Raw genomic sequence first — 20,422 nt, forward strand, 5'->3', positions numbered from 1 at the left:
GTCAGAATAGGAAAATGCAGGTACCACCTTCCTTAGAAGACCATGGTCCTGGCTCTGAGTCCAAAAGCCAGGGTTCCCCACATCAAAGCCCAGGACTGAGACTTCTCATCAGGTCTCCATAGCACTCTAGGTGTTGATGGCCTCAAGTCAGCAGAAATGATGCTGGGTGAGGATACTCAGCCAAGACTGAGACACACCCAAGTGTGAAAAGCCACGACTTAACAGTCTTCCCTCCATGACTCCTTCTCTGTTGGTTCTTGGGTCTCCTACCCTCCCCAGTATCATCAGTCATGCTGTGATGGGATTGCACCCTTTTCACAATTCCCTTATTCCTTGAAGCTGAATTGGATTTGGTGGCTAGGAGAAAAAAGATCCTATGGTTTTTCTGAAGTGACATTTGACAAGCTCTAGATCAATGTATTTTTTCCAGATCTTGATGTTGTGCAGTGCAAAAGGGAGAAAGGGGTACACTATTTGTCTGGATAAAGAATCTCACTTCTCAGTCTCTCTTCCTGGGTCCTTTCTTTTTGAAGGCATGAACTAGCTGAAGGTGCTTCCGGCTCCCAGAGCCACTCTGTTCTGTGACCTTTCATGTCTCCTTAATCCATACGGCCTTTCCCTCTATAAAGTAATCATTCTGGTAGAGGAGAAGAAAACTAAATATAGGGGGAAAGAAAGCAATAAAACCATTAGGAATAGATAATTTATTATTATGCAACTAGCAAGCTGGGGTCAAAGGGCTTTCCCAAAAAAGTTGTGTTTCTCTATATTATAGGTGCCAAAATAGAACAAAACATCCAGGAGAACCACACTGAAACTCAGAAAAGAGACAATTTTTGAGGCCCACCAGATCCTGATTCCATTTTGAAATATTCTATTGCAGTAGCTCTGGGTAAATATTAGCTGGTTGCTAAAGACAGGATCTGAGGCTGGGCCAATTGTTAAGGCACCAGCTGTCTTGAGGAGGAAGATGAGGAGGAAGATGAGGACTGTGAATGAAGGACACTAGACTTGCTTCTAGGAAAATAATATCTGATGAGGATAGTCAAGGAAGATACCTGTCATCACTTTAAAACTAACTTTACCAAAACGACTAGTTCTCTAGTAATCACTGAAATAACTGTTCTAGAAGTAGTATGCTTTAATTCTCTTTCACGATATCATAAATACTTTCAATATTGTTAGTACTTATTGCTACTATTGTTTTCGGGGTACTAAAACTCTTTACATACTGCTCGAATTGTGCAAGCACATAAAAGCTGGCTTCTCTACTAAGTTTTTATAGTGATTTAAGTATCTTGAAGACCATCACTGAGTGAATTTCAGTCAAATATCTAAGTAAAAAGATGGAGTTTCTGTGTGATTATAGCATTTGGGGGTCAATTCTGCTTTCTCTAGTAATTTTGGGACTCAGTAAAATAGTTCAAAATATGCTAACTTATATAGCAAGGAGGTTACTAGAAGAAAACACTAGTCTAACTAAAGTAGATCATGACTTCATGGTTAAAATAAATGTCATACTGCCTTTTAATAATACATCAAAAAAGTTCAGGAATACTATTGTATTCACTTATTTGTTTGCTTAACTGTTCATTAAAATGAACAGTGTGAAGTTCTTAGAATTACGCCTTGTTCCACAGACCTGAAGGATCTCTAGAGAAGTCATGTGACTCAATATGTTACCAAATTAACAATTGCTCAATTAATTCTCCCCTTCATGTATCTTTTAATTTATCTGCTAGCATCCAGCAATGCTTGGATGTGTTGATCTTGTTGGGTATACACAAGTTAGAAAGCGCTTCTTACTTTGTCTCACTGAAGAGGGGGAGAGTAAAGACTGTGGCAAGAAGAAACTTGGCCTTGGATTAAGTAGTGACACCAGAAAATGAACACATTTTCCCTCTTGGTTTGGGAGAACACACAATTAAGATCACAAAAGGATACATGTAAGTCGGGATGCCTCTTGCAGCCAGATGTTTCCGAATAAGTCGCTCAGTACCATACCAGTTAAAACCTTTCGTGGCATGTCCAATACGTGGAAGATGAACACTTGCTATTATGAAGAGAAGAACAGATGTCTTCACTCATCAAAAATTGATTGATGGGTATAAAATATACATGGGAGAAAATAATTATTGACTATCTCACTCAAAGCATGTAATTACAATGTCAAAAATATTCTGCGGGAAGAATTGTAATAAGAAAAATTAAATTATTCTGTTGAACACAAGGACCCACATGTTCTAGAAATACATACAATGGAAACAGATTATCATTGGTGGAGGCAAAATTAAAATAAGCAAAGATTCTCTAACAAGCCAATCAATTCAATAAGCTCTGAGACACACTAGGTTTGGAAACAAAACTAAACTCAAAATTTGTTGAAGAACTGTCTGTTACTGGGAACTGTGATTAAATAAACAGCATTTACCAACTACATATGACCAAGTTGCTTCATGTCTAGTCCTCTGCCTCCTCATCTGTAAAATCATGATAAAAATACCCAAGGAATGGAGACGGCCTACAGAGATAACCAACATTAAAAGTGTTTTGGAAAGGACGGCTATCTGACTACAAGATGGTGGGGTGATCACTTCTGTGGTTTGCCTTTACCATGCATATTAAGTGGGGTCTTGAAAAGTCCTATCAAAAGTCATATCACATGCCTAGAAACAAATTCATCTACTCTTGAGCACAGGAGGAAGAGCTTACCTTTCTTCTTCTTTGCTGCTAAAAATATCTTCTTCAGGCCCTCTTCTAGTGCTGCCATCTTAATGCCAGACAGGACATTGGAGCGATCACGATGCTGAGCCACAATCAAGGCCAACTGGAAAAAACCTCCATCAGATGACCAACCCGACATGAGACAGCCACACCGTCAACCAAGTGACCGCCCCTGGAGGCGGCACAGCCCTTGATGGGTCACTGGGCCTTGGCTCCGTCTCTTTCAGATGCTGTGTCTGAACAGCAATGTCCTAACTGTGTGTGTGACTTCACATGCCATCATAATTCTCACTTGGTGGTCACTTTATACAGGCTTTTCTTCTTCTTTTTAAAGTATGTTAAAACCAGAGAATGAGTCCAAAACATATACTTTCCAAAAGTTCTCAAGGGTAAAAAAAAAAAAAAAGAATTTTTCCGAATTGTAGGCATGGAAAAGATCTTAGAGGCTCCTGCATCCCAGCCCTTTGATGCCTGAGTCAGCTCCACAACCCCCAGGACAAGCAGTCATTCCATCTCTGTTTGAACAATTCCCATGAGGACAAAATGCCAAGTATCTCTCAACCATCCTAACCTAAGTGGGCAGAGCTGGAGAGTGTCAAGGGAGCTTCCGGGATAACATCATCACAGTCATATCATAGACATGGCACTCTACTCACTGTAAACAGTTTTCCTGAATCACTGGATTCTGAGTTTCTCATGCACAGACACTTTACTTTTCTCCTTTTTTAGCATTTTAGAAGTTACTGAAGGAATGACTCTACAGGAACCACTTTGCTGTTAGTTCACTGTGTAGTTTGGATGTGTGTCCCCCTCCAAATCTCATGTTGGGATGTAATTCCCAGTGTTGGAGGTGGGGCCAAGTGGGAGGTATTGGATCATAGGGTGGATCCCTCATGGATGGCTTAGTGCCATACCCTTGGTGATGAGTTCCCACTCTGGTAGTTCACATGAGATCTAGTTATGTAAAGCAGTGTGGCACCTTCTCCCACTCTCTCTTGATCCTGCTCTTGCCGTGTGTGATACACTAGCTCCCCCTTTGCCTTCAACCATGACTGTGAGCTTCCTGAAGCCTCCACCAGGAGCAGATGTCAGTACCACGCTTCCTGTACAGCATCAGAACCATGAGCAAATGAATCTCTTTTCTTTATAAATTACCCAGTCTCAGGGAATTCTTTTATCACAATGCAAAAACAGCCTAACACAGTCACACAGACAGCAACTTCAAGAGGATGAGTCTCTCTTTTGGCCTGGTTTTGAAATCTCTTAATTCTGGCTTAAAATTTGAATGTGAATTCAGGCCTTGGAGAAAGCCAGTTAGGTGGGGTAAATCAAACTCACTATAGGCATCCCAAGATGCCTAAGATGCAAAAGGATTCTGAGGTGGGCACAGGATACATGTATTAGTTCCTCTCCCCTGCTTTATTATGGCTGACTAGAAAACACAATCTTTCACAGAAATTTTCACATAATAAGAAATGAAACCCTCAGAGTTCTGAGTCATGCCTTCTTACTCACGCAGTAAATGTTTATGGAGCATTTCTTACGAGCTAGTACTATGTAGGGTACTGAAGATAAAAACACAAATAGAAACCCTGTACTTAGTTGGGGTCTACTGTCTGGACAGTGCTCCGGGGACGGATGGATGGAAGCCTGGGGACATGGAAAGTGCAGTGAAGGCTACAGCCCAATCTGCTTGTTATGGGCTGAACTGTGTCCCCACCAAATTCATACGTTGAAGCCCTAACCTGTGGTACCTCATGTTGACTGTATTTAGAGACGGGGTCTTTAAAGGGGCAGTGAAGTTAAAACAAGGGTTTAGGGTGGGGCCTGATCCACTGTGAGTGCTATCCTTATAAGAAAGGAAATCTGGACACACAGACACCAGGGCTGTGCATGCACAGCAAGACAACCGCCATCTGCAACCCAAGGAGAGAATCCTTGGGAGAAACCAAACCTGCCGACACCTTGATCTTGGACTTTCAGCCTCCAGAATTGTGAGGAAATACATTTCTGCTGTTTAAGCTACCTAGTCTGTGGCTTTTTGTTATGGCAGCCCTAATAAACTAATACACTAGTAGAGAGGCCAATGGGGGCAGGGGACACTTCAAGAGAAGTTGATGTGAGTCCACTTTTAGTTCTGAAAAGAGATGAGTTTTACTTACCAAATCTTGCCCTTTGTTTCTTGATTCTTTATCATCAACAGGAAATAAAAGGACACCTCCCAAACTCAAGTCTGAGGTAAAACAGAAAGGAGAAACATAAAGAACACCAAGTTCACTAAGGAATGAATCCTCCTTGTATCTCGCCTTCTTCAAATTCAGTTGAGTTTCAGGACCCACCTTCCTACATAGCCCTTTCTCACTTTCCTGGCCTCAGTAAACCTCTTAGCTGGATACTCACCTGCTTCACTCCTGAATTTTTATGATCTCCTAATTTAATGCTCCTCAAACGTTAACAACAAAGTACCCCTATAGACATCAGAAAGTGAATACAAAACCCAGAGGTAGCTGGGGGGCTTTGGGGAGGGAGCATTATGAGCTTGAAACTCCTTTGGTAGTTTTGTGCTTGTCTTAAATCATTCAAATTATTACATTCTACTTTATCTGTATCTGTTTGTATATTTTCCTACTCTATCCAAATCAAATAAAACTGATAGTGAAGAAAAATGCTCTAATTTAATTCTATGGCTTTACATAAGCTGATGTGAAAGCAGTTAGAATCAAAATAGAGATACTTGTGTTAAAAACTCTAACAAATATGGCTGGGCACAGTGACTCACGACTATAATCCCAGTGCTCTGGGAGGCTGAGGTGGGAGGACTGCTGGAAGCCAGGGGTTCCAGACTAACCTGGACAACAAGGCAAGACCCAGTCTCTACAAAAAATAAGAAAAAATTAGTTAGGTTTGGTGTTGTGAACCTGTAGTCTTAGCTACTTAAGAGGCTGAGGCGGGAGGATCTCTTGAGCAAAGGAGTTCAAGGCTGCGATGAGCTATGATCACGCCAATGCACTCCAGCTTGGGTGACAGGGTAAGACCCTATCTCAAAAAATAAAACAAAACTCTGACAAATACAGCCAGGGAAGGCCATGAAGGGAAGGTTGTAATGCACGAATGCCTGAATACAAGAACTATCACAACAGATTTTACAAAAACCACAACCTTGAACAAGGGCTTTGGCAACCTTACATAAAAATATACTTCTGCAAAGACATCTGCTCATCAACTTCCTGCCCAACCACGGCCTGGTGCCACCCTTGTTACTAATCCTTGTAGCCAAGGATAACTGATTCAAAAAAAGTATGTAATCTTCCTCATTTCTCCTTAAAAACCTCAGGCTGGGTGCAGTGGCTTATGTGCGTAATCCTAGCACTTGGAGAGGCTGAGAGAGGTGGATCACTTGAGCTCTGGAGTTCAAGGCCAGCCTGGGCAACATGGCAAAACCCTGTCTCTACCAAAAATTCAGAAGAGTGGCCAGGTGTGGTGGTGTGCGCCTGTGGGACAAGCTACTTGGGAGGCTGAAGCAGGAGGATCGCCTGAGCCTGGGAGGTGGAAATTGCAGTGAGCCAAGATCGTGCCACTGCACTCCAGACAGTGAGACTCCATCTCAAAAACAAAAACAAAACAAAACAACAAAAAACCTTTGTTCATTTTATTTTACAGACACTGTCTATTGGTTAGGTTGATAGCAGTTTGAACGTGTTGTTCAGTCATTCTAAAATACTGGTGGTGCTACGCCATCCTTTTGATCAAATCCCCCAAAAACGACCAGCCATTACTCATTCCATTAGATAAGATTCTGCTCAGAATGGCATCTCCCTGGACAAATCATATAAGGTCTTCAGGCCCAAGCCTCCGGTGAAAACAAAACTCTCCTCTATTCTTCCGCCTCAACCCTCCACTCTGGCCTGCCTGGCCTGTACGCCATCCTCCACACAAAGGAACGGGGTAACTGCCGGGGTCCTTCAATATCCACACACGAGGAATACTAGGTGTGGTAATGAGCAGTTGGGAACCCTCTTGCCATTTCACTCCACCTACTCAAATTCGACCCACCTTTCCAGGCCCAGGACCTCCATGAAGCCTTCCCTGGGAATTCTAGTCTACAGTTTCATCTACTTTGCTGCACCCTGCTTCAATCCTTCTCCAGACAAAACTGCACACTCCCATCTCCATTTCCTTACTGAGCACTCAGGCCTTAAGTCCGAGCTCCCCACTCAAAGTGCTCCAAGGTGAGCAACCTTGGGTCAAATCCATGGCCTTTTCCCAATTCATCCTCACTTCAGTGTCTGACACCATGAATTTCTTTGCCTTCTTGACATACTTTCCTCCCTTGTACCTCAAAATACTGCACAAGTTCCCTAATTTTCTGACAATTCCTTCTGTCAGAAATTCCATCTTCTTGTCTCAAGTCCTAAGTGGAGGTGTTTTCCAGGTCTGTTCTACACCTCTCATTTCTCCATCCTCTCTCCCACATGGTTTCAAACACAGACTCTAAACAGGGACTCCTCAATCTGCACCTCCAGGTCTGACCTTTCCTGGGTTTTGCTTTGCCAGCTGCCCAATTAGCATCTAGATCTGGATTGACTATTTCAACACACATTAACCCTTCTTTCAGTAACTTGTTTTACTAGAAAAAGTAGTCATACTAAGTTCTTATATCCCTTTCCACCATAGAGAACTGGCAAGAATTAGGAAAAAACAATCTCTAAGGAATCTGGAGGGCCCTTCTCTATCATACGAGGTCCTTCAATCTCCAGAAAATAACCACAACAATAATTTTATTCCTCTTGCCACTTTGTTATTTCTGGGTGTAAAAGGAGGTGCCTTTTTCCCTTCTCCATGCCAAGGGACAACATTGTTCAGGCTTCTAAGTTCCCCTGGCACCAAACAGCTTTATTTCTGTCTCCAGGGAGCGTTATACCTCAGGTTGTGCTGACTTCGTAAAACCTCTTCATTCCCCTCAGCACCAAACCAAAGCTCTTGTCAGTATTTTAATGGTATGTCTGATTTCTCTCCCACAGGTCTTTTTCTTGAGACAGTCTTGCTCAGTCACCCAGGCCGGAGTGCAATGGCATATCTCAGCTCATTGCAACCTCCACCTCCCAGGTTCAAGTGATTCTTCTGCCTCAGCCTACTCCTGAGTAGCCGGGATTACAGGCATGTGCCACCACGCCTGGCTAATTCTGTATTTTTTTGGTAGAGACAGGGTTTTGCCAATGTTGGAAAGGCTGGTTTTGAATTCCTTGCCTCGTCTCAGCCTTCCAAAGGGCTAAGATTACAGGTGTGAGCCACCACACCCAGCTTCCCATAGATCTTTGATGTTTCCATGACATATTCCTTCATCTTTATTCCAATACTTTTTTTTTTATGAGACAGGGTCTCACTCTCACTCAGGCTGTAGTACAGTGGTGCAATTACAGCTCACTGCAACTTCAACCTCTTAGGCTCAAGTGATCCTCCCACCTTGGCCTCCCGAGTAGCTGCGACTACAGGTGTGCACCACCACATCTAGCCAATTTTTTAATTTTTGGTAGAGACAGGATCTCACTATGTTGCCCAAGCTGGTCTCAAACTCCTGGCCTCAAGCAATCCTCCTGCCTCAGCCTCCCAAAGTCTGGGATTACAGGCATGGACCACTGTGTCCAGCCCATTCCAAGACTTTAACATGTATGCAGGGATTGACATTTTTCAGAATACACACATTCATTATGCTCACTACAGTTCCATGAAGTAAGCAGAACAAGTATTATTCACAAATCACAGATGAGGAAACAGGTACAGAAAAGGTAAGGGAAAGTCTTGAAGTCACAGAACAAGTAGCTAATTTATGACAGAATTCAGTTCCCAATCAGTTATTCTGATTCCTTATCCAGTGCTATGTAACCCTCACGATACAGTCTTAGGTGTCCTCTCCTCTCTTATTCCACCCGTAACCTTTCCCTCTGCTTTGCTTCTTACCTTTCATTTTCCCCGCCAGCTCATATATTTTTCTTGGCTCAGCAGATCGTTTTTCCAGAGCTGTAAATAAACCACCTCTGCCCCAGTGGCCAGAGTCATCTGATTGAAGAAAGAGAAGATTTTCATCTATGGGAGGTAAAGTCCAGTCCCCAATTTAGAAAAACAAAGGCACACAAAAGGGACTTGTGGAAGAATGATTTTTCAAAGGGAAGAAACAAAATATCTTATCTCTCCTAGGAATATCACAGGTTGGACTTTCCAAATATGTTTGTGTTTTCTGGAAGATATAGCTGGGGCCATCATAATAGGAAAGCATCTCAAAAATTAGTGTTCTCAATGAGCAAAATCTCTGTGGTGCATCTGTGATTCCTGGGAGATGACTGCGGAAGGACACAGAGTAGACGGAACATTACAGAGAGAGTAGAAGCAATGGTTATGCAACAGCACACAGGCAAGGTTATAAAACAGCACACAGGAAAGGTTAAATGACTTATTCAAGCTGGTACTAACAAAGCTGCTTAGTATCTTAGCATTTATAGGCATTCATTCACACTACAAATGTTGGGTAGCATGTATTACATGTAAGGCATTGTTCTAGGCACCAGAGTCACAGCAGCAAACAAGAAAAAACCCCTGCTTCCATGAAGTGTATTTTTAATGCAATGCAACAGTCAAATAAACAAATATGTAGGTAATATGTCAGGTGGGACAGGTGTGATAAAGGAAAATATGGGAGAAGGGACAGAGAATAACAGAGGGAGGATGGGGCCTGTTTTATATGAGGTAATCACAGAAGACCGCTCTGAGAAACAGACATTTGAACAACATTTGATGTGGTTATTTGGGAAGAAACGGTTTTAGGCAGATGAAGTAAAAAGTACAAAGGTCAAGCAAGGGAACGAGCTTGAAGGTTTGCTTTTTCTCAAAGGATTTGTTTGTCTTGTCAATGCTGCTTCACTTCAGCCTCTTAAAAACCGTGTGCAGAGGATAAGGCAGATATGGTCCCATTCTATGGATAAGGAAGTGGAAGTTGAGAGACTGGGTAACTAAACCAGGTAAACGAGAGCGCCAAGAGTGAAATGATTCTGGAATGTCTCCTGACTTTAAAATTCACACTCTTTTGACCGCGCAATACTACACTGGGACCACCACCCCTGGGTCAGGGTTCTGCCCCATCCTCCCCAGCTCTTGGCACCATAAGGATTGAGGCCCCATCCTCAGCCCATACCACTTCTCGTACCTACGCAGTGCACGATGAGAGCATCCTCGGCCCCAGCCTGAGGGTGGGTCACATCACCACTAACGTACTTGAGGGAGGTAGCATCTGGGTCTTGGTAATCCAGCTCAGCAGAGCTCTCATCTTCCCCATTCTCAAGGTCCTCTGGCTCGCTCTCCTCAGAGGGCAGGCAGAAGGACTGATAATGGTTGGATTCCCACCAGGCCATCCTTTAGTAGGCCAGAAAGAAAAGGAAATTAACCCAGACAATCACAATTTCCCTTGGAGCACATTTTATACTGCTGTTCACAAACAATATCTGCCAAGTAGAAATGCAATTAGAAACTCACTCGGATTGAAGTTTTCTACTTATTTGTAAATAAACAAGTCTTACTGATTAGGCTAACTGCTTCCTGACTACAGTTCAATAATGAGCACTCACTGAATGTTCCTGTTTTTAAGAACATGACTAAAAGAGATTGTTCAAGTAAACTACTCGTTGTCAGACAGCTACAATAAAATCTTAAAATTTTCTGGTTTTGGCCAGGCAGAGGTAGCTCATGCCTGTAATCCCAGCACTTTGGAGGCCAAGGCAGAAAGATAGCTTGGGCCCAGGATCTTGAGACCAGCCTGGGCAACACAGTGAAACTCTGTCTCTACAAATAATAAAAAAAAAATTAGCCAGGCATGGTGGCACACACCTGTGTTCCCAGCTACTAGGGAGGTTATAGTGGGGAGATCACTGAGCATGGGAGATTGAGGCTGCAGTGAGCTGTGACCATACCACCGTACTCCAGGCTGGGTGACAGAGCAAGAACCCATCTCAAAAAAAAAAATTTCTGGTTTCAATGGAATCATCTTCCCTGCCTTACACACTGAGACTTTTCACTTACATAGAGGAAATGTTTTTAAAAAGTATTCTGTTACCAATAGGAACCAGCTTAAAAGAAATTTTCTGTATTTTTAAAGTGATGTTCAGCTATGGTCTCACTATACAATAGTGACTCCTTCAACTGTGGTCCCCAGCTTGGTTAATGCAGACATACTTTTTCTTATGTTCAGCCTCTTCCTTTTGCCTCTTCTTCTCCTCTACCAGTCTCCTTCTCTTGGCAGCAGCTTCTTGTCTTTTCTTCTGTCTGTCCTCCAGCTCTTCTGGACTCAGGACCTGCTTCCTTTTGGTGGATCCCTCCACAAGGCCTGGGATGAGAACCTAGAGGAGGAACAAGATCCATCACCAGGGTCAAGAAGATTCCTCCCTAAGTTTCATTATCTCTAATGCACACTGTACATTAGCAACATGCTTAATATTCCACAGAACACTGCATCTCCACCCACCCTGCATGGTGGGAACTGGAGCCAAAGCACTTGGAGGCACTGTTCATACTACACACTTCTCAGGCACAGTGGTCAGGATACCATGCTGTAAACTCAGCCACAGCATTGGCATGGTTGAAACAGTCATTTTGATTCATTTCATTAGGAATAAGGTACTTCAGAAAAGTAACTTTTTTCCTTGACTAAAAGCATACCCTGCAGGATGCCACTTCACCCATTTTTAATGGAAATCTTTCTGCAATGTATTATATAGCTTTTTTAAGACTATATTTCAACATCATGATTATCTTAGTGATAGCTAGCATTTAATGAACACATATGAACTGCCAAACACTGTGAACACTACATGTATCATTTATGATTGCCATCCTCTTATTGCCATAGGGTCATCATTACCAACAGCAGGATATGGTATTTTGGTATAATATAGGGATGCCTTTAGGGGTGACTTAGATGGACAATGCCGCTTTCCCCTGCATTAAATCGTACAATATATTCTCTCCTTCGTAATGTTTTTTATGCTGACTTTCTTACATAGTTTTTATACTGGGGTATAGTTATTATATTAACATTTCAACAAACACATACTTATTTCTTGACAAATCATCCTAAGAGAACAAAATAACGCCAGCATCATTTTTTGGTTTGTTTTGTTTTTTTAGAATGAGAGTTTGGAAGAACAACTTTTAAATAAATTAACAGTTCTTACACTGCCTTTATTTCGGAGTGATCGGCCCTCTTGACTAGTTTTCTCCAAAAGGGTTTTCTGAAGGTTTACCAGTTGTTCAAATGATTTTCTGTCTTCCTTACTGGGCTCTTTAGAATAATCTTTACCTTCAAATAAGTACATATGATTTTCTAACAACATAAAACACAAAGAGAGAAATGTTAGATACCAAGGAAAAATAGATTAATGCTATTCAAAACAATAACTAGAGTGGACAAGAGAACAGCCTATATTCTAAATGGGCTAAGTCTGGATGAAGGTTATTTCATTTCCCATCCCACTGACACTGAAGAATGTGGGTTCTACATGGGGATCCCATGTGTTTATTTTTCCAAGGGGAAAGCATGGCTTAAAGCCCTTTCGTTCATCCCTAGATGGTTTGTGAATCTCTGCTGGATTCCTCCGTTCATTGCTCGTTCATTCATTCCCAACTATTCCTCAGCACAAATCTCACTGACATTAAGATCATCTAATAAAATCTATACTTTTTTATTCCAAACACACTTTTAATATTCAACTTGGCAAATCTATGAGAGAATGAAGAATCACAAGAATAATCCCTTGGATTTACAATATTCTTTACACATCTTGGCAAGCATCTTCATCCTGATCCTCACCACAATCCTGCTATAACTAATCCTACTTTTGAAAGGGAAAACTTTCTGCTCAGGCAGAAATTAAGGGACTCTGCAATTCTCACTAGAAAAGGCGGGATCTTCTGATTCTAAGGCCAGTGTGCTCTTTTCAGTATATAATTGTGTCTGTAGAAGGGTGGAGAGATAACAGGCTAGCAAATAATAATTGTGGTAATAACAATAGCAGTGAAGACAATAGTGTCATCTTGAATAGTACTTCATGCTGTCAGATCACTTTCACAACTATTATCGTGTCTGATTGTTCCAACTGTGTAAAAGAGTAAAGCAGGCATTAATAGGACCATTTTACAGATGAGAACACAAAGGCTCAATGAGGTGGAGTGATCTGCCAACATCATTAATCAAGTGATTAAGAAAAGTTAGGATCAGCCAAGACTAGCAACCACAGATAGGTAAGATAATGATTCAATAGGGAAGCATCTTTAGTAGCACATGTTACCAAATAATGTATTTTCACAACATTTGTGAAATCCGCTATAAGTATGTTTTCCCTAGAGAGTATGAAAGCAAAACATTTTCATTCTCAAGAGATCAATTGCTTCACACTTGTACCCAGATCTAACCAGCTGTAATTCTAATTGGCATTTGCTAATTAAATCAGCAGGGGGCTTTCAATGAGGCACTCTATCAACAAGCAGAAAAAAATAGAGCTGAGAAGTGTCAAATATGATCAACATATGTAGCTTCATACTGCATGTGAGTCTCAACTTCCAAACATGCTTTTAAAAAAAAAAAAAACCCTGGCATTCAAGATAAAGCAACCCTGTTTTTTATTTAATTCTGACTGGGGCCACGTTAATTACCAGTCTTTCCTATCCACTTACATTCTTAGTAATCATGCTCCCTATCTTCACTCTGCCATCACAAGCCTAGACACGCATCTCTGTCCTACCAGGATAATCATTTACCACAGAGCAGACCCATACCCATTCATCAAAGAGAAAAATCCAAAGTTTAATACAACTGGGGATTTTTCCTGGCAGTTGGACTGTCTAAAAAAAGTAAAATTATTTTAGGCAGTTGGATTGACTGAGAAATATAATTATCTTTCTGGAAAAGAGTGTGACTTTATTTTGTTCTAGTAAACGTTAGGAAAATAAGCTGAAATTATCTGGATCAGTACAGAACTGAGTGTAAGTGTTGCTATTTAATATAATCAATTATAACTTAAAAATATGATCACATGCATCTATTTCTTCTCTCACTTGAAACCACCAAGTGACAGTTAAAGGAATTTTAAAAAAGATATATGAGGCAATGGTGGATGAAAAAGTTCAATAACCTTTTGGAAAATGCAAAGTAGCTGGAGGGATAATGACAGATTAAGAAGAGCCATGGAAACAAAACACAGGTGCCTAGCCAAGGGCTCATTAGGAGTCTAGAGACCCTCTCAATCTCCGAAGAGCTTAGGACTTATAAGTACAGAGTACTGCAAAGGGGGGAGCTGAGAGAAGATGTACACCCCAAGGAGCAGGAGTGCTATGAGCCCTTGACTCACCCTGCCTTTTCAGTTTGAGCAACCAGATGAACTCCATTCTCACCTCTCCCAGGGAAAATACTAGAGGATTAGTCTCAGGAGAAAATGGGCTGCCCAGTGAAAAGATGTCAAATATGGATCAGGGAAGGTGCCCTCCACGTAAAAGCTGACTCGCCAACCAGGAATAAGCCCCAAGGCCCATGCCCCTGCCCATGCCAGAGCTGCCATCAGCTTTGTGGCACTTCATCAGCACATGTGATCAGACAGCCAGGGAATACCAGACAGTTGGGGAAACTATCAATGAGAACAAGAGACCCCCAAACAAGTTTTCTTTTTTAGAAAAAGAGGTACCATGGTGACTATAGCTAATGATGACATACTGTATTCCTGAGAAATACTAGGAGGGTGGATGTTAAGTGTTCTCACCACAAATATATAACCATATGAAGTGATGTATGTTCATTAACTAGATTTAACTATTCCACAATGTACGTGTGCTTCAAGAAATCATGTTGTACATGATAAACACAATTTTATCTGCAAATTTCAATGAATAGATAAATAAGCAAATATATATATATGTGGTTTTTTTTAAAAAAAAAGAAGGAGAAGTAAAAGTCAATGCAGTGGGAAGAGAAATACTTTTTAAAAAGATATAATAAATATCCTCCCTGGAATACATATTAAAAAGCCATAATAAATGTCCCCAGAGAAGACAGTATGTCTTTGAAATGAGAACAGAGTACAATTAAAACAATAAGCAGAGAACAAGAAAGAGTTCTTGAAGAATACGAACAAGATATTTTTATAAAGAATTTTAAAGTAAAACATAAAAAAAGTCAAAAAGCAGTTTCCTGTAAAACAATGCCAGCTGCCCAAATTCCAACTTTTCCACCTATCCTACAAAAACTATACAGATCAACAAGGAGAACAAAGCCGCCCCAATCCATGCCTACTACACTAGGAGTCAGAAAATACTACACACTTCAACTTATGGAAGTAAGAGAAATGAACCCCCAAAACCAGCTGAGCCAGCTCCAAAGCCCACACTAAAGTAGACAGTCAGGCAGAGACTATGCAGAGGAGAGGGCAGGGGGGTTCCGGAAAGGTCAGAGATAAAATTTACCCGCAAAAGAGGGTCACAATCCAAGTGGCAAGATAATGAGGATAGGTCTGAGACCTGGTGGATCAGAGAAGTGGCTACTAAGGAACTGAAGGGAAGGGAAGGTATAAAAACACATGCAGCCAGGAATTTGGGGAGGCATTGCTTCTGGCAGGAAGAGAGAGACAACTTAGAAGTGGGGAGACATCCTTTGACAAGTTTGTGGCAAAAAGAAAGAGAAAGCAAGTGATGGAAATTCACAGTCCTATAGAAACAAAAGAGAACTGCAAAACCAGAAATCATGCCACTACTGCTACCCAACATGAAAAGGAGCTACCATCTAGTAAAGAAACAGCACTACTCTCTATTATTGAAAGAAAGCACCGGTGAATTAAGAAGCCTAGTAAGACTCCCAAACCTCTCACCCCAGTCCATATTGAATCTCTGCTGCAGCTGGTCCAGAAAAATAAGTCATTTCAAAATAACTACAAGATGCCAGGGAATGCCTTTACAAAGTTACCATGTGAAAAATTACTTCAAGTCAGAAATTTAAATACTCAGAATAGAAAAGAAGAAAATGACAAATGCTGAGAAATCGAGAAAAGAAAATTTAAGAGAAAGGCAACCATCTCCTACATCTCATGGCGTATTGTGGAAATTAAATGGAGAAAGCACGTGACAAAGTCCACACTGTTGATGAACACAAAGTAAATGCTCAATGTTAGCTGCAATGTAACAAACAAGTAATTCTCTTGTTTAGAAGAGGAATGACTATGTGCAAAGCATCATACCAAGGATGGTAGAGGCTTCACTAATAAACAAAGAAGATGCTTGCAACCAAGGGAGGAAAGTGACAAATTCAAAGCCTTAAGATTGATACTATCACAAACATTAATACTATGATTTTGGTTCACAGTTCAGCTACAAGGGCAGAGCCACACATATTTACAGTTAGTCTGGATACAGTTCTTGTATCAAGCAAGTCTTAAACAGTGTGCCCAAGATGACAATAGGGTAGGGTAGAAAAAAGATGTCTCAGAGAGCAGCATCCAAAACTTTCCATGGGGACATGAGCTCTAGCTTGGGGTGGTTGTGCCATTTGCTCTGCTCTAATCTCCGACTTACTTCCTTCCTCTTGCTCTCTTATCCCTCCTTCTGCTGCAGGCAAGGCATCAGAGACCCACTGGCCATCTTTTGTTTCTCCCAGGATGGACTCCAGGTCTATTTCATCCATGGTATTCCCCTCAGAGGCAAGCAGTTTATCCAAACCAAATTTGAGTATCTCACTCAACTTGAATAGAGGAAACAAAAAAGTCCAGTAAGTTCTCATGAAAAGAAACATTAGGATATCAGTGATTGGCTAAGTGGATTAACGACACCAGGCACAGTCCTTCTCTAATGAACAGGCAGCCTTTCTGCTGTCCCCATCATAGATGGTAACAGCCAGGGACATTTCATAGTTGGGAGGATGGGTAAGCAGAGAGGTGATAAATGATTATCGGAGGTACTGACTTTGACAATTCTGCATAAAAACAAAAAAATATATATAAGCCTCCAATTTTTTTGAAGAATAACAGTAATTTCCTGCATTTTCTACAGCACCTCTCCCTGACTGTTTTTCATAAGCATTCCCAGCAGCCACCTGAGGTCAGAGACCCTGTTAGCTACTTTCCGACCTCTCCACTGCCAGACTCCTTAGAAAGGGAAGGTTACACTGGGAACTTTACCTCTACCATGAACTGACTCCTTTTCTTTGGCAATTCGTTTTCCTAACGCAGTGGTCTATGGAAAACACCTTGGCAAAGACCAGTAACAACTTCTAACCACCAGACCCGAAGGCCTTTTCTCTGTTTGAATTTTTCTGGATGTTCCTCTGGCATTGCACTATCCTGTTTCTCTTCTCTCGTCCCTCTCTGGAGTACTGTCAGCCTATTGCCTATGGCTGTAGGAACCACACAGAAAGCATAGATCATTTTTCCTGGCTTTCACTTGCTACTTCCAACTTTGCACCTCCCTAAGTACTAACGCTGAGATCCTGACCCAAGGTGGATTCCAACCTTGGGCCCTTGTTCTCATCTTGCCCTTTTAGACTGGGGTAATTATCTCTAGATTGTCTATTTTGTGAGTAACTTGGAAATCTTAAGGTATTCTGTAATTGCTTGAAAAAACAATACACAGCTCACTTAAGTATGAATGTACCTAGATATATTTATATTTACCCTCCATATACATAACCAGGATGACTGGCTTTGGCAGCTGGTACCAAGAATAGTAGGAAATCAACTATTTATGATAAGAATTAGTCCATACTGGGACTCTTACTTCAACCCCCTTGTACTTATGCTCACCTCCTGGCTCTCCCTTGTTATTGCTCACTTGCAATGTGTCTTAGTCATTAAGGAAATTACATGTGTTTTTATGAGAAGCTCTATATTACAGTAATTAAGGTCATGTGCTGGGAGGTTACAGAGTGCTTGGATAGGAATCCTAAATCTGAATAACCTTGGGCAAATTACTTAAGATGGGGATAAAGATAGTGTCTATCTCATCCTGCTATTATTATTTACTGAAACAACTGGAAAAGAGCACTTCAGACAACACTCAGCACACAGCATCCAGTAAGTGTTCACTATACCTGCATCTGCCTGCCTGTTTCTACTGTGTCCTCCCTGCAGGATAAAAAACCTGTTTCCTTCTTTCAGGCCTTCAGAACTCCATACCTGCTGCTTAGATTTACCAAATCAGAACCACATCTTTTACTTTTGGTTTTCTGGTATTTTTAAAAAAAAAAAAATCCACCAGGCGCAGTGGCTCATGCCTGTAATCCCAGCACTTTGGGAGGCCAAGGCGGACGGATCACAAGGTCAGGAGATCAAGACCATTCTGGCCAACATGGTGAAACCCCGTCTCTACTAAAAATGCAAAAATTAGCTAGGTGTGGTGGTGCATGCCTGTAGTCCCAGCTACTCAGGAGGCTGAGGCAGAACTGCTTGAACCTGGGAGGCGGAGGTTGCAGTGAGCTGAGATCGTGCCACTGCACTCCAGCCTGGAGACAGAGCAAGACTCCACTGCAAAAAAAAAAAAAAAAAAAAAATCCCCTGCTTTCCTTCTAGACAAGGGCATCGGGTTATCACCTTTGCTTTTGGCAACCACAAATAACTCATAGCATCTGCTTGGGGAAGAGATAAATCAGACATTAGAGTCAGAAAGTAACTTTCCAATACCCATGAGCTGGGCAGTAAGTCCAATAGAGTCCCTCTCAGCCAACAGTCCATGTTCCCACTAGTATGTGGCCCCATGGGGTGGAAGTATGTCTACACCTTTCACAGTGATGTGTCCACATCACAAGATACCCCGCACTGGACCTCTGGAGCTCCCTCCACTGGGAGAGTGCAAACAACCTAAGACATCCTTCCTCCTCTAACAAGAGAATGTGGGCCTTCTGAGGCTCTGTCAGTTATCCCTTCACCATGCCCAGCAGTGCCCTTCTCTCTCAAGGTTCTATGAAGAACTGTTCTGTGGAAAACTGCATTTAAGGGTATCTACAGCGTACCTCTACCTCTCTCTCAAGCTTTCATCTCACATTTGCAATTGTCTCTTAGACAATGTGAAAACAAAACATACAGCCTGCCCTATCACCATTATGGTTAATTAAGCATGCATGTGACATAGAGTCAGCAACAAAAGGAAAGTCAGAAAAAGAAAAAAGCCACACTTACCCCCTAAGATAAAGAACAAACAAATAAATAAAACCCAGGGTTACTCTTTCTAGTTCTAGTCCCAAAATTAATAAAACCTTGAGCCTTTCCTGTAATTGCTGACTCCCCAACAAAAACAACAGGATCCCTGACTTTTGCAACACTGATATGTAGAGATATGCATTGGCCTTTGCAGATATGGTAACCATGTGAGAAAACTGCTGTTTTAAAACCCATGTTCAGACTAATTACAAACTTAGTAACTGCTTCTAATATTGTGTAATTTTTTCTCTCTTAAACACTTCTATTTTTTGATAGACTAGTCCTTTCCAAGCCTACTCTATCTTGCAAACTTTTGCAAATAAAATTCTTTCCTTTTGTCTGAGTCTGCCTCTAACAATGGTTTATGTTTATATTGTATTGTTACTGCACACTCTGACTAAAGCCTAAATTATCTTTATCTTCCTAAAACTCTGCCCTACCTCCTATTTTCCTTTCTACTCTCCTCATCATAGGGGCTTAAAACCTCACAGACATCTTTGAGTTTTCTATCTCCCTACTGTTGAGACCCACCTCTAAACAGTAGCCAGCTCCTGTCCTTCCTTCTTTTGCAATGTTTCTCACACCAGACTCTCCCACTGATGCTGCCCTTGACAGACATTTATTACTCCCTTCATACCTGCATCTTTCTAGTATCCTGGGAATTGGTCTCTTTGCATCCAGCCCCTCATCCTTAGGGCAAAAAAAAAGGATCCAGGAAATATTATGAGTTCTAATTTTAACCCAAGGGCTGCTACAGAATAACTCTAAGTCCTCTTCCAAAAGAGAGCTCTAAAATTTTCCAATCCAGTGTCTGTCTCCCATCCAGTATTCCCTTCTTTAAGCAAATTACCTCTAGTTCTTTCACCCATTTTTTTCTATGGCACAATTTTGAATTCCTGATCTCATTCGCCCTCTTGTGAGTATGAAGTAATGTAAGTCACTGATCAAAGGGTCTGGGATTAAGAAGGAAGTACAGAATTAATTGTTATTGACTACGCTGAGTTCTTTATTTTAACTAATTCTCTTAATAGCCCTCTGATGTAACCCGTGGTGTCTTTATTTTTAGAAATGCAAAAAGAGTAGATCTAAGAGGTTAAGAAAGCTGCTCAAACCCAAACAGCCAAGAAGTGATGAGGCTTGGATCTGAATTCTTAGTTCCTACAGACCCTGCACACAACCAGCACTGTGGCAGGTGTGAGGGAGGCCAAGAACAAATGTGTAGCTGGGGGAGAGTGGCTGGTGAGTGCTGGTTCTTTTCATTCACATGCTTCTCTACAAAGGGTACTGGCATATTCCAAAGTGAAGAACAATATATCATATCATACCTGGAGGTCAGCATCGGCAGACGGTTTCTGGGCTCCCAGAGTAAAATGGCCTCCTTCTATGATCATGTTGGTGAGCTGCAGTTTGGAGGCTGCTTTCCTAGACACTATTTCTTCCACAGTGTCTCGGCCAATCAGTCGAATAACTTTAACAGACCTGGACAT

The 20,422-nt window shown here is 41.5% G+C and overlaps 1 protein-coding gene across 4 annotated transcripts in view; it reads right to left on the bottom strand.

Annotated features, from left to right (window-relative positions):
- Positions 1-689: 689 nt before the first annotated feature.
- Positions 690-20,422, bottom strand: part of CHD1L (chromodomain helicase DNA binding protein 1 like) — a 54,893-nt gene continuing 35,160 nt past the window's right edge. For all 4 annotated transcript variants that reach the window (XM_015149756.3, XM_077949248.1, XM_077949238.1 and 1 more), the window contains 10 exons: positions 20,261-20,414; positions 16,321-16,486; positions 11,943-12,091; positions 10,945-11,108; positions 9,923-10,128; positions 8,683-8,781; positions 4,887-4,957; positions 2,713-2,827; positions 1,945-2,053; positions 690-1,032 (listed from right to left, as the gene is read on the bottom strand). In XM_015149756.3, the coding sequence (XP_015005242.2) occupies positions 942-1,032; positions 1,945-2,053; positions 2,713-2,827; positions 4,887-4,957; positions 8,683-8,781; positions 9,923-10,128; positions 10,945-11,108; positions 11,943-12,091; positions 16,321-16,486; positions 20,261-20,414 (1,324 nt within the window). In that variant the 3' untranslated portion in view covers positions 690-941. The remainder of the gene's footprint in view (positions 1,033-1,944; positions 2,054-2,712; positions 2,828-4,886; positions 4,958-8,682; positions 8,782-9,922; positions 10,129-10,944; positions 11,109-11,942; positions 12,092-16,320; positions 16,487-20,260; positions 20,415-20,422) is intronic.

Source organism: Macaca mulatta, chromosome 1 (assembly GCF_049350105.2).
Source record: "Macaca mulatta isolate MMU2019108-1 chromosome 1, T2T-MMU8v2.0, whole genome shotgun sequence".
NCBI lineage: Eukaryota > Metazoa > Chordata > Mammalia > Primates > Cercopithecidae > Macaca > Macaca mulatta.